Source organism: Egretta garzetta, unplaced genomic scaffold (assembly GCF_000687185.1).
Source record: "Egretta garzetta isolate BGI_Z169 unplaced genomic scaffold, ASM68718v1 scaffold223, whole genome shotgun sequence".
NCBI classification, from domain to species: Eukaryota; Metazoa; Chordata; class Aves; order Pelecaniformes; family Ardeidae; genus Egretta; species Egretta garzetta.
This window is the reverse complement of record NW_009259033.1, coordinates 685,920-698,603: the sequence shown is the minus strand read 5'-3', so window position 1 is coordinate 698,603 and position 12,684 is coordinate 685,920. Positions and strand designations below refer to the sequence as shown.

Here is a 12,684-nt window from a genome sequence, read left to right as displayed (position 1 = left end):
CCCTGCAGGCCCCGGGCTGCCAATGCGGGGCTCCCCGGGAACCCCCAGGCGCCAGCGCACACCGGCCGCACACCCCAGCCCCAGACAAGACTTGTCATTATTTCCACGGTTCCCAAGACTCGGCTGTACCTAAACTGAGAGTGTCGGTCGCGCGCAGTGACGGGAGCCGGACGGCAGATAAGCTGCTGCTTTATAGATGTGTGTGAAGGCTGCTGCCCGCCGTGCTGGCGGAGGTCCGCGCCGGCCCCGCGTTACTGGGGCAGGTTCAGCGGGAGCCACGCAGGTTGGAACAATCCCACGCTCAAAGGACTTTCTTCTGGGAACAACAGCAACTATTTTCTTTTTTGGTCCAAAAAAAAAAAAAAAAGGAAAAAAGAAGCGCTCCAGGCACAGGATTTTTGCCTCAAAGCGTCCTATTTCCGTACTTCAAGGAGATGAACTTGAGTGTCCACAAGGGAACAGAGAAGTTCAAGGACAGGCAAGAGACTAGTAAAAAGCCAGTATTCTCAGCAAGTGCATTAAAATGGGACACAAGAGGAGGAGACTCTTAAAATAACAGATAATGGGATGAAGCAGGTTTTAATTGCTTCTATTCCTTGGTTGCATCTTTTAAACACTGAAATAACATGGGTTTGGGTTTTTTTTTTTCCTTGCTTGGTGCCATAGCGTTATTTTTTATGTTAAAGCTGCAACACACAGCTGGTGCCTCTAGTCCCTGACTTACCACGAACACACCCATCAGCAGGGCAGATGTGTGAGGCCCAGAGTCAAGGTGAAAAATAATGGGGGAGAAAGAAGGGCTCTCATGCTTTCCTGACTAATGCTCTCTCGGTGAAGGGCTGGGCCTGCTCTCCCTATGAGGGCCAGCGAGCTGAAAGGGGAAGACACTCCTTGACACGTGCCCACGCTAGAGCCCTCGCCATGCTGGCGCAGCCACACATGCGCGCGTCAGGCACTGCAACCTCCTCACAGCTCTCACCTTGGGTGGGGTGTTTTGGTTTTTAACTCCCTGGTGTAACCTGCTCCATCTTGCCAGCAAGCAAGGCCACTGCAACAACCCGTACTTCCAGCAGGGGTGAGGTGCTCAGCCAGGTTTGACCACCCCTCAACTGCTCAGGGTCTGTCTGATTGAGACCCAGGAAAGGTTCAGGTCAGATTCTGGTGTCTAAACTCTTGAGAAAGCACAAAGACTTGGAAAGAAGTGAAATCTGCCTAAGCTGCTTCCTAACGCCTGGATCGTCTGCTGGCAGAACTCACAAAATAGAAATACCAGGTGGGAAAAGCGAAGCGTGACCATTCAGATTTAATAGTGTAAAAAATACACGGGACATTATTGGATACACAGAAGCACCACCCCGGGCAGCAGCGGGGCTGGCAGGCACCACGTGCGCCGGCAGCAGCTCCCTGCTCTGCAGTGGGTCAGGTCCTGCTCTGCAGCGGCCCGTGGCCGGATCACAGCCCTTGCTGCAGGCTGGAAGCTCCAGATCAAGCCCATTCCTCTGCCCCAAGGAGCATGTGCCTTGGAAGAGAATTCGTGCCTTCTGCAGCACTTCAAGGTCTCAACAATCAGAGCGTTTCCTCGATGCTCGAAGGCATTTACTTGTTTGTAAATCCAGAGGCAGGGAGGCTGAAAGCAACGCAGTGGCAGAGGGCAGCGCACCCCAACAGCTGCCCCCGGGTTTAGTCAGGTGATCCCAAAGAAAATCCTTCACACTCCAGAAAACAAAAAAAAGGAGGGGGTGGGGGGGTGGGAAGAAGCATCCCTTTGTGCATCTGAGAAATTGTTCTGAATCTGGGCTGCTGCGACGATCCTGCAGGTGCCCTGACGTAGCTCTAAACCACCGGCTTCCCCACTGATCGCAATGTTGCACCGCAAGACTTAAGGCTTCAAATTAATTCAGCGCACAACTGGGGAGTAATTTGCTCAGATCCTGCCAGTGTGCACCAGACTGGAAAGCTGCAAGGTCAACCAACGGTCAGATACAGCTCTAGCCCTAAAAATAACCAGCCTCACGCTCTGCCTCTGCACAAGGCTGAACGCCGCTCAGCGCTACCAGCCTCGAGACCGCCGATTTCCCCTCTCTTCCCCCCCCATTGCCCCCTCACTCTTGCCAGGAGAGATGTGGGGGTGCCGAGCAGCTCTCGCAAGATGCTGCTGTGGGAGATCTAGCTCTGGGCTACAATTTCAAAGCGACTCAGCTCTTCCTGACATTCATTCGACACTTCTGGCATTACCACCCAACCTGGCAAGAAACAGGACAAGCTGCCGGAAACCCCACCAGATGCCTGACCAGGGGCAGCACAGCCCATTCCCGCAACCTCTTTTACTGAGAAGCTCCTAGTTCCCCAGAAGTGACTCAGCTCAGAAAGGCCAGGCAGACGGACAGAGCTGGCTTCCACCACCCAGCTGCTAGGTGTTATTGTTTCTGCACATGCTTTAAAACACCGCTGGCTTGAACGTTAGCCTTGTTCAAAGAAATTCTAAACCTTTCCCTGTGAAAGGGCAGCCTAAGCACAATGGCGTGCGCTCTCGGCAGTATTTTTCTTAAAAAACGGTCGAAAATAGTTTCCTCTCAAAAACAATCCACGTGTTCTTTGTGCATGCATTCCCACAAGGTTAAGTGACACCTCCGCACCCCAGCATGTGTAAGAGCACCGCTCTGGGGCTGGCGGGGGCCCTTCCTCCCTGGCACTGCACTCTCTCCCAGAAGGAGAGCACATGGATCTGCCTTGCCCAGATCTGTCAGGACCTGCCAAAAGACCAGCAAGGCCAAGCCCTGGAGAAAGCAGCTCTGGTGAGGTGGCTGCAGCGGGACCCCCTCCCCATCCTGCGCCTGCCAGCCAAGAGAGGGAGGGGGTCAGGATGCAAAACAAGCCTTTGGGATATGGGAACAGGAAACAACAGGAAGCAACGACTTTCCCTGACAGCAGCACATCCTGACAGCACAGCAAATCCATGTCCTTCCCGATCAACTCACCCGCTACGGCCCTGGGTTCATTCTTGGCTGCCACACTGTACCTGATGCCTGTTAAAAGGAACACGAGCACTCATGAAAATCTGATGTGAAGTCTACAGCCTCCAAAATACCCCGAAGGCCCTTCAGAAAGTGCACCCCTAGAGAGGATCGGAGCCCAAGCATGAGGAGCCAGACTGGACACACACAGTCCCTCCCACACACAACATCTTTGTGTCAGGCTAGGACCCAGGCAGACACCCAGACTAATGCTAGGGTGACCCGGCTCCATCACAGAGCTCGAATTTACCCCATTGCCTCCATCTCCAGTCTCATCTGCTTCCTCCTCTTCTCATCAATGGGATGGAGGCAGAAGATGATTATGGCAATGAGCAGCAGGCTTATTGGGACTGGGGCCATGAGAAGCTTCAGGGTGAGGATGACGGAGGGGTTGTATGTGCAGTCTCCAGGACGGTAACCTGCAAAACTGAAGAGGAGAATGGTTTTCCTTTCCCCAGCCCTACCGGGTCACTGCAGAAAGGCAAGCAGGCACCTCCATCACTCTCCTCCAGAGTCTGGTATCAGAGGCCCAGTTTTGGAGAAATTCCCACTCCTGTCTTGCTCCCAGTTGATGGATATTTCGATACCCCTGTGACTCATTCCAGCATCTCCTATCAGACACTGCAGGAAACAGTAGAAGGTGCCTGTGCTGGGCTGACAAAATAGGGGAGGTAGCGTTTGGGGCTTACTGTAAACTCAGTGTCGATATCCCCACGGCAAGGCCACCTGCAAACTTGTTGAAGAAGACGTAAAAGGAGTAGAAGAGAGCCTCCAGGTTGAGGCAGCTGGGGTTCCTCAGCATGAAGTCATCCACCACATCTGGCAGCATGGACCTGGGGACAGACAGCCCCAGAGACACGTCGGTGACACCCACGCCAGCAACACCTACGCCAGTGCAGCTGCAGCCCCTCCGAGCCCTCTCCAAGCAGCAGAGAGAGACAGGAACCCCTCGCAGAACCCCAGTCTGGAGACCTTTTTGTGCCTGTCCTCTGCCTTAGGCAAACGGGGCAGAGGGCGTCTAACAGAGCGGACGCGGCAGCTGCTTCGGAAAAAGAGAAGAAAAGCAGCGCCTTGCGCAATGACTGGCATCCTGCTGCCGAACCCGAACGCAGACTGAGCGATGCTGCTGGGGGACGGTTGGATCACATCCACATCCTTTCCCAGTCCCATCTCCACAGGTCCCTCTGCAGCCCAAAAGCTGCAAATGGGCAGTCTTGGCACATCACAGGTAGCGCTTTCCCAAGAACCTTCCCCTCCTCTCTGCCTGGCAAATGGCTCAGAGGCGCCTCTGCTCACCATGGTAAAAGGTAGAGCACAGCCATGCTGCAGCCTGCTATGATCACCAGGAAGACGAAGGCCAGGAAGCTGTGCATCACCTGGGTGATGGCTGCCAGGGCTGGGATGATCAGCTGCAGCAGTGAGAGGAAGAGGAGAAACAAAAGGACATGGGCTCTTTCTGCTGCTCACAGACAGTTTGCACTGCTCTGCCCCAACCAAAGGCCATGCTCCCCCCTTTCCCCACACATTTCATAAACAGAGTTGCTTCTGTCCCCTATGCGGCGCAGCGCGGAGGCCCTGGACAGGCTGACACAGGCAGCACAACCTTCCTCATGGGTAAAGAAGGGATGGGTATGGAGGGCAATGGAGCCGAGTGGTTAAACTGGAAAGCTGGATCTGCTATGGCTGCACCCAATGTCTGTGAGGAAGGCATCTGGAGATAGATCCTCAATGGAATTCGAGGACCTAATTCTGCAAAAAAAAAAAAGAAAGCCACAGGGGATTTCCTTGCTGACCTGCAGAGCCAGGCGGCAGCCGGGACATATGTCTGGTGAGCGGGCTGTTTCCCAGCCACTGCAAGTGCGGTGCACAGCCCTTCCTTCCCTCCCTGTGCCTCTCACGGAGCTGGATGGCAGAACTCAGATCGCTTGGATCAAGCATGCAAGATCCTGGAGCAGGACAGGGCGACGTCTGGGTGTGCACACAAGACTGGGGCATTGGTACAGCATCTGATCACATGCTGCTCACCAGACCTCCAGCCACGGAGTCTCAGAGCCCGAGCCCATGGTTGGGTGATGCTGCAAAAAATCATTTCCCCACTGTCCCAGAGATGGTCCCTCGGCCGCCCTGCACCTTACTGCAAAGCTCTGCAAAGCCATGGCCACTGATACCAGCAGTGGCTAGACACAAGGAAGTGCAGAGCTGCCATCAGCTACTGGCTTACTCCTGGTGACCTGCAGTGCAGGGGACACTGTGCTCAGGGCCACCCCTAGCCACCAGCCAGCTCTTCTCCCCAGACACCATGAGCAGCTGGGGGCAAGGCTGTCCCCTTGCGGGGCTTCTCAGTCCACAGCCACAGCCATGGGCAAACTCACCGCCAGGCCCAGTGACGCTGCAGTTTTCTTTCCAAATCTCCCCAAAAACCACTGCCAAAAGGGAATAGAGAGGGAGGCTGTGACCTGAGGAGAGAACCAAAGGGGAGTCTCAGCAATGCCCCCAGGACTGCCGGTCTCTGCCTGGGTGACAGCCTTGCTGATGGGCAGAAGCAGCAGCGCATGACTCCACGAGGCTGAGCTGCCCATGCTCGAGGGCTGGGGTGACCCAAGGGTCAACCCCTCCACCAGGAAGGCCAGCCTGGGGCTCACTTACCAGCATGATAAGCACTAAATGTTGAAACTTCCCGGCCAGCCCTGCAGCATGAGTACAGAAGAAGGCAAAAATCCCTTGTGTGACCTGGGAAAGCAACGTGGATATGTTCGTGGCTGGGGGTCTGGAGTTCACTGTCTGGATAACTTGCCTGGACATCTCATCCCCCAAGCTCTCCTCCTGCCGTGGCAGGTCTCGCACCTGGAAGGCCAGGGATGCAAAGAGGAAGGCACACAGGAGCTGGATGTAGGGTTTGTGTCCCACGATCCTCCTCAGGCAGCTGGAAAAGGGCAGCTCAACCTTCCCCAGGGGGCTGAGGGGCCCTGAGAGGAGAGACAGCAGGGCTGGCACTGGAGCTGCCAGAGCCAACGTGATGGGGTGGGAGGCACAGGGGGATTGTGCCCACTGTGTCTGGAATGCAGCCCAGCTGGGTGAGGAGCTATCAGAGTCTGACGTCTCAGTGCAGCAACAACAGCCGTGGTGTCAACTACGGGCAGGATTTTGTCACTTTACATTGTGGGCTGGCCTGCGTAGCTCTGCAGGCCGCGTGTTGGTGAGACCCGCCCAGTGTGAAGCAGTGAGCTGCAGACCCTGCCCCAGGCCCACGGCTCCCTGCAGGAGCTCCCAGGCAGCCTCAGCCTTCCTTCCTCCGAAGCATCTCCCCTCTCCTCTGCAGGAGCAACATGCTGCCAGCACAAACCAAGGAGGGTCTCGGCATCCAAGTTGGTGCGTTTCTGAGCCCCACACCCAGACAGCCACACGCCCCACAGGAGCCCAGCTCCCTCTGCCTCACACCTTCCTCTGCAACCCCATCCTCCCCATCCACTGCCACTGGGCACCCTCTGGATTGGATCTAAATGGACTTTACCAGGCTGCTCCCTGACTCCAAAGATGAGAATCAGACAGGACAGGCAATAGATTGAGCCCAGGACCAGGGACGCAGATACATAGGCTCTACGCTGGAAAACAGGAGCGAGCGTGCAGTGAAAATGCGGTACCACGCACGGAGCTGGCAGCACGGCCAGCAGTACCCGCCCCAGAGCTTACAGGAGGAGCAGGGGGCAGACTGGCCAGCCCTTACCGTGTTCTCCAGAGAGTCCGTGAGGCTGTAGGTGCTGGTGTTGGGCAGCGTCTCCTTTGACACGTAACAGCCATTCATCATGCGGGCATGGTAACTGCCCACAATCTGCCCCTGGATTCCTGACCCAATGAGCGTGCTGAACACCTCCATCCCCATTCCTGCCAGGACGACCAGAAGGGAAACCTCAGTCCCATTCCCTGGGTGGTGGGACACATCCCTCAGGGTAAGAGGCCAGCTTTGGGAATGGAATTGGAGGCACCAACATCCAGAGCTGCCTCAGAAGAAGAGACCTGCTATTTCTACCTGCTCTGATTTTTTTTTCCCTGGCTCCAGCAGTAAATGCTGTAATGTTTGGAACCAATAAATCTGGGTCCCGAGTCCCCCAGGGATGATACAGATCTAAGAAACGTTTCTGCAGGTAAATTCTTTGCAGAAGATAACTGGTTTCATCCCTGCTTTCATATCCCTGCCTTATCCCATCCACTCTGCAGCCTGATCAAAGCCAGAGGAACTTATTCACCTCCTCCCCAGAGGAGGGTCTCCCAGGAAGGCAGGCAGCCGGGGGTTGCAGGGGCACAGACACTTACTGTAGGCGGTGGCTGAGTCACGGTCTCTCTGGGTTCCTCCCAGGAACATTGTCAGGGAAGAGTACGGCACGTGGTAGCACTAGGGAGAGCACAGTCCAAACACAGCTCTGGTTGCTGCTTCCCTGGTTTGCTGGGCACAACCCCCCTCGTCCCTACGCAGCGGATAACGCTGCCTTCTGTGCCACCCCTGCACACAGGTGGCTTTTCACTCTCCTCTTCGCCGATTTGCTTTGTTCCCACAAACCAGCGATGGAGAAGTTCACATCACCGTATACAGGCAGCTCAGCCAAATCCCCAGCATTAAAATGCACCGCTCCATCTCACCATCCCTGCAGGGATGGTCTGCGACATCCTGCATCCCTCCCTGCTCTCCGGCTACAGCTGCCCCAGACTCCGCTCCGGTTCCCTTCCTGGAGAGGCTGGGACTCCCCAACTGACCGCGTCCCCGTTCCCTGCGCTATAGGATGATGTGTAAGACATTCAGCCCCAGGCGGCACCGTGTTCCTTACAGTCATGCAAGTCTGGAAGAAGCTGTACATGAACAGGTACCACAGGAATTTCAGGGAGGCGGGGGTGGCATCCGAGAGGGTGGACCACATCATGCAGTAGCAGAGCACCCCGAATGGCGTGGAGCATGCGATCCTGGGGAGGAAGCAGAACTGGTCAGATGTGACCCTCAGATAAGGTGCTCGCACCTCTCATTGTGCAAGCTGAACTACGCAGCACAGCCTCTTCCCCAGCTTCCAAACCACAGCCCAGCTACTGCAAGATCAAGACCTGTGACTGAAATGCAGGTTGGGGGAGACTAAACACAGAAAAAGTAATGTCTAGGTCATCCAACATTTCTTACTCTATTGCTTAGCTACTTCAAGTCCTCGCCCTGCAGCAGAACCCTGGAGGCAGTGCACCCTCTATGTGCAAGATCTGCCCATGGTTAGCGCCTGGTGGAGAGCTGCTGGCACAGCTGATTACCAAACTCTCTACGTGCGGCCCCGTGGACTCTCAGAGCACTGAACCCCACAGCCTTGAAAACATGAGGTCCCGTGAAAAAAGCAAGCATCAAAGTTTGCAGTACACTTCTCTTCCATTGCGGTGACAACTGCGAGTTATGTTTTTAGTGTCCTTGTGATGTTACGGTTTTGTAATTCTCCGTAAGCCACAGTCAGGTTAAACTCCCAGTGAGGCATCCCAGCTACCTCCTTGCGCTAGCACTGAAGGAATTTAAGCACAGTAAAGACCCTCGTGAGGCTCCAGCCCAGACACTCACCATGGGATCAGCTTCCCACATTTTCTCCTTGGGCTTTTGCTGACCAGGAAGCCAATAGCAGGGTCAGTAACTGCATCCCAGGCTCTTCCAAGGAAAATTATCAAAGAGGCATGGAAAGGCTCCAGCTGAGAGGGAAACGGAAACCACAGCTTGAAAGCGAAAGAAGTCCTGGTGAAAAGCTGCAAGCAGTCAGCACGATGCAGCTTGCTCAAGCCAGCGTTTCATCTGCACCCCCTGGAGACCACTCCAAGTGTTGAAATGGCCCAGAAACGTCTCCTGCGCACCCACCAACATTTACATGATGCGATTTTGATCCGGTTTGAATGCCTAATACTGATGAGCATTTCCAAGGGCTTTGGCCACCCACCAAACTCTACCCTTGCCCCAATCTGCTTGAGCTTACGCTAAGCCCCTTTGCAGCTAACCCCATCTCACGTGGCCACTCACCTGCACAACATCCAGCAAGAAGATTTGGAGGAAAAACCCAAGGGCGTTGCCCGTCATCTGGTAGGGAATGCCCCCAATGGCATAGCAAACCTTTCTGCAGAGCGGCAGTCCTGGCTTCTCCTGCAGCTGAGACACCAGGGAACAAGCCCACCTGAGAAACAATACGCACCTCTGGCTGACAGCTCACCTCCAGCTTCTGCTCATCCCATCTGCTGGGTTCTCCGAGGCCCATGTAAACCCCGAGGCATGACACAACCCCCCATGCACCCCCCCTCGACACACATACCTGGCCTTTGCCCGGACATTACTCCACCTGATACCCACAAGCAAGGTGGATGTGGCGGTTGGGGTGCTGTAGGGTGCTTCCCCATCTGCTGGTAATCTTGGTGGCTCAGGGCACAGTGCTTCCTGCACACAGCCTGCCCTCGGGCAGCAGCCTGGCTCGTGAGATCCTGCTCAGCAGAGTTTCATGTTCTTCATAAGCCTTCAGGATCTCTTGCACCGCTGCCCCGAGGGGCTGGACACGGCAACAGCCTCCCTCCTCGCTCCAGCCCACATCCGCTCCTCGAGCAGCCAAAGCCCCAAGGCAAGAGCTGATCAGCGGGTATCTGTCTCATCTGCTTGTCTTGGGCTTAGCTTGTCACCAGGGCCACATCCCTGGTGTCTCACCTTGATTCTCCTCGGAGGCACGTTTGAATGAGATCACAGGCTGCTAACGTAAATGAGATGCACATCTAACGCCAGACACAGAGCTATTTGCTGAGCTGCTCTAGCACTGTCCTTTCCACTCTACTGAGCCACGATCCAGTGGTTCAAGTTCTTTAGTACTAAAAAGTACAAACTGCATCAGGCTTAAAGTGACTGTAACGGTGGCAGTCCGAGGAGAGAGACTGCAAAGGCCAGAGCCCAGGGGTTTCTATAGACCTACAGGGAAAGCACAAGGAACGTTTCTGTGTGCAGGAAAAGGGCCGATGGCAAAGCCTCTATTTTATTTGGAAGTGTTTAGCTTCAGTAAATACCGCACCAAGCCTCAAGTACCTGGCAAGTTCCCAGAGGCAACCTACAGCACCGACTTCCTCCCAGCCCCAAAATGAACCTGCTGTCTAGCACGATACATCTCTGCATCACACCAGAGCGGGAGCGTACTGCAGGGCACGGGGTGAGACCACATAGAGAGCAGACGGCCCGTTTGGGCTCAGCTTTCCACTTGGCTGAAGCCGCGCACGGCCTTGGCTGCAGCTCAGCTCTTCTGTGAGCAGACCTTGGCTAGAAGGCATTTCCATTGGGATAGGGAGAGCAGCAGTGGGGTCACAGTGCAGATGCCTGGAGACCAGGGCTGACCTCCCATCACAGCACAGGCTGCCTTGGATGATGCTCAGGGGTGACAGAGTCATCAGCGACTCAGAGTCCTGGTCTACACCGCATTTCGGCTTTCCTGATCACCGAGCAGCTCCAGCGCAGCTCAGAGTGCAGCAGGCAGATTACTGTCCTGCACCCAAAAAATACACAGCCCTTTCTGGGAAGATGTGGAAGGCTCCCCTGCTCACACAGATGACCATCCCAGGCGACAGGCCTGGCCCAGACGTGACTATAAAAGGCTGTGAGTTCCTCCAGCAAGAGCTCTGCAGAAGAGCAGAGTGAGGAGAGATGAACGCTTGGCACGGGGCAGCTGTGCTGAGGACTGCAGGGTCACATCGACGGCTGGGTAACAGGGAAATGGAGTCAGGGATCACTTCAAATTCCCACTTGCCCTCATTTCTCATGGGGCAAGGGGGCAACCTGTCAGTTCCCCAGCCTGTTTGGGCTGGAGATGGCTTGCAGGTCACGTTGACAGCCACCCTTGAGGGATGATGGACCTTCCTTGTAACAGGACTAGGGAGCGGCTTCCAAAAACACAGGCACAATCCCAAAAAGCAGCATTCCAGAAGGCACTGAGCGTGTTTCCTTCCCGCAGTGATTAGCAGGAACTCCTCCACAGCCCACACCATGGAAAAAAGCAATAATGCTGCTGCGCCCACCAGGCTGGAGAGCCCGGCCTCTTCCCACACGCCCAGGGGAGTGGAGCGCCTGCTTTCCCCGTGCCAGGTAACCTCAGCAGCCTGCTTGTGCCTCGCAGCTTCTGGTCCCCATTTGCTTTCTGCCTTTTACAGCACACAGTGAGAGTCGGGTCCCTTCTATTTCAAATTGCAGAGCAACCTTGTCCTGCAGGGCTGGCTGAAGCATTAGGCTTGCACCACCGCTGAGGATACAACATCTCATTTCCACAGCAGTTCTGTTTCTAAAATTACAAAGGCATTTCTCTCGGCTGTAGGGTTTTGTGGCAGCTTTTGTTCCCTTTATGCTCTCAGCAGGTAGGACAGCGCTCTGCACGTCTCTGCCCATTTCACTTGAAAGTCAGCAACAACAACAAAATGCAGAGCCTTGCTTTAACAATGTGTTCTTGAGCTTGAGTCATAAACACTTCGAAACACCCCCACAGCCTGTGGCTGTTCGATCCGGGTAGGCTCTGCGTGGGTGTGCGCGCTCGCGAGGGTTAGCATGCACGTGTGAAATGCAATTCTGCGTGTGAGAAAGAAGCACCCCGGGACACCGGTCTTACCTCTCTGCGCTCCACTCTGCTCTGTGGGAGAGCCCCTTCTTGGGTCAACCTGCGCAGGTCAGCATCTTCGTGACCACCTGGAAGCATGATTGCAGACACGAGCGCGTCCTTCAGTGGCACGTGGCGGGGAGACAGAAGTTTCTTCACCCAGGCTGAGGAAGAAGTTGCCTCGTATGTCAAAGAGCGCACCACAGGCAAAGATCAGAGCTGGATGGAGATTTGACAAGTGAAGATAACATCTGCAGGGCCCCAAAGGGGAGCTGATGGAAGGGAAATGACTGGCCCTGAGGGAGGAGCGTGGCCAGACCCTGCCCATGGAGGCAGGAAACCTGGCAGGGCTCAGTGCAGCACATACTCAGGGCAGTAGCTGCCAGGTTTTCCACAGTCAAGTGGAGAAATCTGGTGCTCTTCAAAGGTCAAGCTGGATTCAGCACTTCCTCCCCATCCCAGGGCTGCAGAGAAGTCATCCTTTGCCTGAGCTCCAGACCACTGCGGGAACGTGCTCGAGCCACCCCAGGGCTCTCACCTCAGCACCAGCAATCCCCAGCTGCAAAGAACCAGCTTGTGAAACCCAGAATGGGCAACCAAAGTGGCTGGAGCAGCCAGGGAGAGGGCAGCAGGAACAGGCAGGTTCTTCCCCCGGGTCACTACCCAACAAAGCCCCCTCTCTCCCAAGGCAGTCCAGGAGGACCAGGAGCCCAGCTCTGGCTCCTTATATTTCCAGTGGAAACCCCCTGCCCCTTTGCTTTGCCCTCTCCTTGATGGGTGCAAGGTGTGGTGGCATGGTATACATTTTCCTTTCTCTATTAAGCGAGATCTGCAATTATCAACCTCCCTCTCAGTCTGTGAGTTCCCGCAAGTTCTGCCATGGCAATGCAGACCCCACGCTGTATGTTTTAGCCTGGCGACAAGAAACGTGCTTTTCCTAGTCCCCTTTCACAGACTCTTCATCGCCTGTAGAGCCCAGCAGCCTCAGTATCACAAACCCAAAATTACTCCTACATTAAGAGAGGTAGGAGCCCAGTTACTCAGCGCTGGCTGTGTGG

General features: G+C 55.2%; 1 protein-coding gene across 1 annotated transcript; it reads right to left on the bottom strand.

The window, feature by feature from the left end:
- Positions 1–1,396: 1,396 nt before the first annotated feature.
- On the bottom strand, positions 1,397–12,137 carry LOC104122647 (sodium-dependent lysophosphatidylcholine symporter 1). The gene is made up of 15 exons (XM_035890366.1): positions 11,639–12,137; positions 9,040–9,165; positions 8,593–8,717; positions 7,835–7,967; positions 7,326–7,404; positions 6,739–6,896; positions 6,526–6,616; positions 5,859–5,980; positions 5,661–5,744; positions 5,387–5,470; positions 4,311–4,423; positions 3,704–3,847; positions 3,265–3,441; positions 2,979–3,026; positions 1,397–1,957 (listed from the first exon to the last, which is right to left on the bottom strand). Exons 1-14 carry the CDS (start codon positions 11,723–11,725, stop codon positions 2,996–2,998), a joined length of 1,554 nt encoding a protein of 517 aa, XP_035746259.1. The 5' UTR covers positions 11,726–12,137; the 3' UTR covers positions 1,397–1,957; positions 2,979–2,995.
- Between the last annotated feature and the right edge of the window lie 547 nt (positions 12,138–12,684).